Below are 3,651 nucleotides of genomic sequence, written 5' to 3' on the forward strand. Positions count from 1 at the left end.
ATTAAGTAAATCATAGTCATCGACCATAGATACAATACGCTAGATGCAAAATTTGAAGAAATAACTTCTCCATTCTACGGGATCTTGATGTTGTAATGAAGTCTTCGTTTTGGAGGGTGATTCACTTTCTCTCATAAAACATATCAACTCTTAGGTTATATGATCACGTAACACAATTCTTCAACTGATTTGAGTACAAGACATGATGAATTCTATCGACTTATCGTACATACCTAAACAACAATCAGACACATCACAAGGATTCAAATCATACCTATCCTCCAAGATTTGCTAGGGTAAAATAGGAAGGAAAAGGTGGTTCCCCGTGAACCACACAACACAACAAAACACAAAGAGAGGTCAGCCCGGCATCATTTTGGCAATGAGATAGAAACTGAAATAGCGAAATTAAGGAGTACAAAAATTTACATGTGAATAGCACTTTCTATATTTGGCACCCATTAATTTCAGCCGATCTATAAGATCATCTGTCCATCCTCGAGTCCTTTTTGCTACTCTGGAGTTCTTGCAACATCAAATTTATTTTGCGCCTAGCACGCCGTCCAGGGATCCTTTGCACAAGATGTGAATTCCTAGGCCTGTTTCTTGCTATTCTTGGATTTCTGTAGGGTTTTTGCCATGTCTTGGTTGTTTCTTGATGTTGGTTAGCAAATCGTGGTTAGTTTATCGAAGGGAAGAAGAAGAGATGGATATGCGTGAGGAAAGGCATGGAAAGGAGGCGATTGTGAGCGGGTTCCCACCGGGGTTGCGTGTGCTCGCTATCGACAATGATCCTGTCAGCCTCAAGGTCTTGGAGGTTCTCCTGCGCATGCGCAACTACCGTCGTGAGTGTTCCTAACCACCTATTCCATCTAGATCCAAGTCGCATGGTTAAATCTATTGGGACTAATATGTTGATGTTTCTTGGTTTTGGTTCTTATGCGCGGCAGCAACAATCGTGAGGGACGCGGTGATGGCCCACCAGATGCTTAGCGAGGGGAGGGACAATTTCGATCTGGTGGTCAGCGATGTGTACCTGTCGGACATGGACGGCTTCAAGCTTCTCAAGCTCATCGACCTCGAGATGGATCTTCCCGTCATCGGTAAAGCCTTTTCCCTAATCTAATCTTCCATTTTCTACCTTAAATGGGTATGAACAAGAGTCCTCGACCGAGTATTGCCTGAGCAAGTTGGCACATACGTTGTGGGCGCCGAATGGTTTGGGTGGCCATGTTTCATGTGTCAACATTGGGTATGCACAACCAAGTGTTTGCATACCGGCTCCACCTAAGTAGATGTACCTTTGGATGCATAACACATAAATCTAGATTGCATCTATGAACGCCCCGCATGTATGAGTTAGTGCACACACACTTCTATTTTAGTACCAAAACGCTCTACTAGTACCCTTCCGAATAAACATTCCATCCCATTTAGTAGCCAGCGTTCTGGCGGCGGGAGGTGATGCCAAAATTTGAGCTAATACAGGTACTGGGCAAGAAGGCATGTGTTGGTTGGACGATGAGCATTGGCAAAGCCGGTGGAATGCTGATAGAGAACATGTTTTCCAGGATCCCATGAAAGAACCCATTCTTGATCTTGAGTTGATGCAGGGCCCATCAACAAGATGCAACAATTTGGAGAATGATGTGAATGGTGGTCTCTTGACAATGGGAGAAAAGGCCTCAAAGAAGTCGATGCCAAGATGTTGGGTGAACCCACAGACAATCCAAAATGTTAGCATGCATTGTTGCTTGCCAATTGGGATCCAAAGAGTAGCAAGAGTGGAGCGCTGCAGTGGAGATGCGACAATGATGGTGAGAGTGTGATCAATTGTACCGGGTGCTGGACTAGAAGACATGCGTTATGCCCGATTGACCACGGGGTGTGAGGGTGGCGTGGACCTTGGTGTTGGTGACAAAGTGACACAAGAATGATCTCAATGTTTGGGGGCACAACTAGGGCACGTTCGGTAGCATGGGTGCCATGGTAGCCATTTCAGTGGTATTGGGTGCGAAAATGGGTGTCAAGGCAGTAATTATAGTCATTACAACAGAGGCGGGCATGGTAATATAAGGGTTGTCATGTAAGAAAATAGATGACATGATATCCTCTTCGGGTATATCAATGGTAGAAATGTGTGTCGCGGCAGCATGTCGGGGTGACATGGGCTTCCATGGCAGCATCTGGTGCCATGGCATCCATTTCAGGCAACATGGTAGCGGAAATGTGTGACATGGCAGCAGGTGGCCAGGACATGTCAACAGCGGTTGTGCGGGGCATGGGACTCTGTCTATACGAGCCAGCGTGGGACATTGACACGAAGGTACGAATGTTGGTGTCAATGTATTTGATGGAGCACGAATTTCATGAAAATGGGAAAGAATGACCGTCAAAGTACATATATCGAGACACTATCATGCGTTGCACCACATGATCGTAGCATCAAAACCCTTTCATATTAGGCTGATAGCCAAGAAAAATGCAGGCTACCTGGCGGGTGCGGTGGTGGCTGCAGTGGGGTTGTAGAGACAACCAAAGATGCAGATACTATTACACAAGGGTGGCAAAAAATGGTGGTTAGGGGTGGAAATCCACCATGGGTTTCAAGGGAAAAGGTGGGGAGGAGAGTAACTATACAGAGCGCATTGGGCTGGAATCGAGGAGGGGTGTTGGAATGGTACATGAAGGCGCATATGCTATCGTTGAATATGCAGAGCATGTGCTTGACATGTTCATTCTCCTTCGAGGTGTAGGGGCGGGTGAGACGAAGGATCATCATGTGGGAGGAGAGGAGGGTGCAGACACCTACATTGTTTTTTTTACAGAAAGACTGTAAGGGAACCCCCTACAGTATAATTGGTCCAACAAACCCAAATTGCAAGTACCATGCCTTGAACCTGGATGGGTGGGAAGGCATCAGCCCCTTCCCACCACTAGGCTATGCCTTAGTCTGCCAGACACCTACATTATTGTATTCTTTGTCATTGTCAGTTTGGAGATAAAGCACGAAACGAGATAAATGCATGACTACATAGGCATAAAATGAAGTGAGTGCAGGAAGTAATACCGAAAACAAGAGTTGTTAGGGATCAGAGACGTCCATACATCACAATGCATTATTTCAAAGGGAAAAGTAGCGGCGGGGAAGAACTAAAAGGCAAGCGAGCGTGTTTACCTACGTGGCAGCCATGACAAGTATGATACTCAGATTTATTACAAGAAAGAGGGAATTGTTGCAAAATCTGATGAAGAGCGGCGGCTCTTGGGTGCCAAATACGAGCGGTGCCATTGACACCAAAGACGAGCATGCTCCGGCACCGGTGTATATAAACCAATGACAGCCCTCGGAGTACGTGTACCACTGTCTGGGGTGTGTTGTTGGTGCAGTCGTGCTTCCTCTGGCGACCACAATCATGGTACGAAGAGGTAGGCCTAGGAGCTAGTTGGCTCGATGAGGAGGAAATTGGACGCAACCTGCCCAAAGTCCTGGTTGAGGACGCACATCGGGTCAGTGAGCAGTATCGAAGGAGAACCAACCATTATAAATGTGAGTGTCATGATTTAAACCCTAGGGATGGATTCCTGCTCCCATAGCTCCACAACCACACCAAGAGGGGGTCTCTGTATACCTTTTTCTAGAGAAGAGCA

General features: G+C 46.3%; 1 protein-coding gene across 1 annotated transcript; it reads left to right on the top strand.

The window, feature by feature from the left end:
* Positions 1 to 706: 706 nt before the first annotated feature.
* On the top strand, positions 707 to 1,126 carry LOC120968972 (two-component response regulator ORR22). The gene is made up of 2 exons (XM_045231476.2): positions 707 to 845; positions 951 to 1,126. The coding sequence occupies exons 1-2, from the start codon at positions 707 to 709 to the stop codon at positions 1,124 to 1,126; spliced, it is 315 nt and encodes a 104-aa protein (XP_045087411.2).
* The last annotated feature ends 2,525 nt before the right edge of the window (positions 1,127 to 3,651 follow it).

Source organism: Aegilops tauschii, chromosome 7 (assembly GCF_002575655.3).
Source record: "Aegilops tauschii subsp. strangulata cultivar AL8/78 chromosome 7, Aet v6.0, whole genome shotgun sequence".
Lineage (NCBI taxonomy): Eukaryota > Viridiplantae > Streptophyta > Magnoliopsida > Poales > Poaceae > Aegilops > Aegilops tauschii.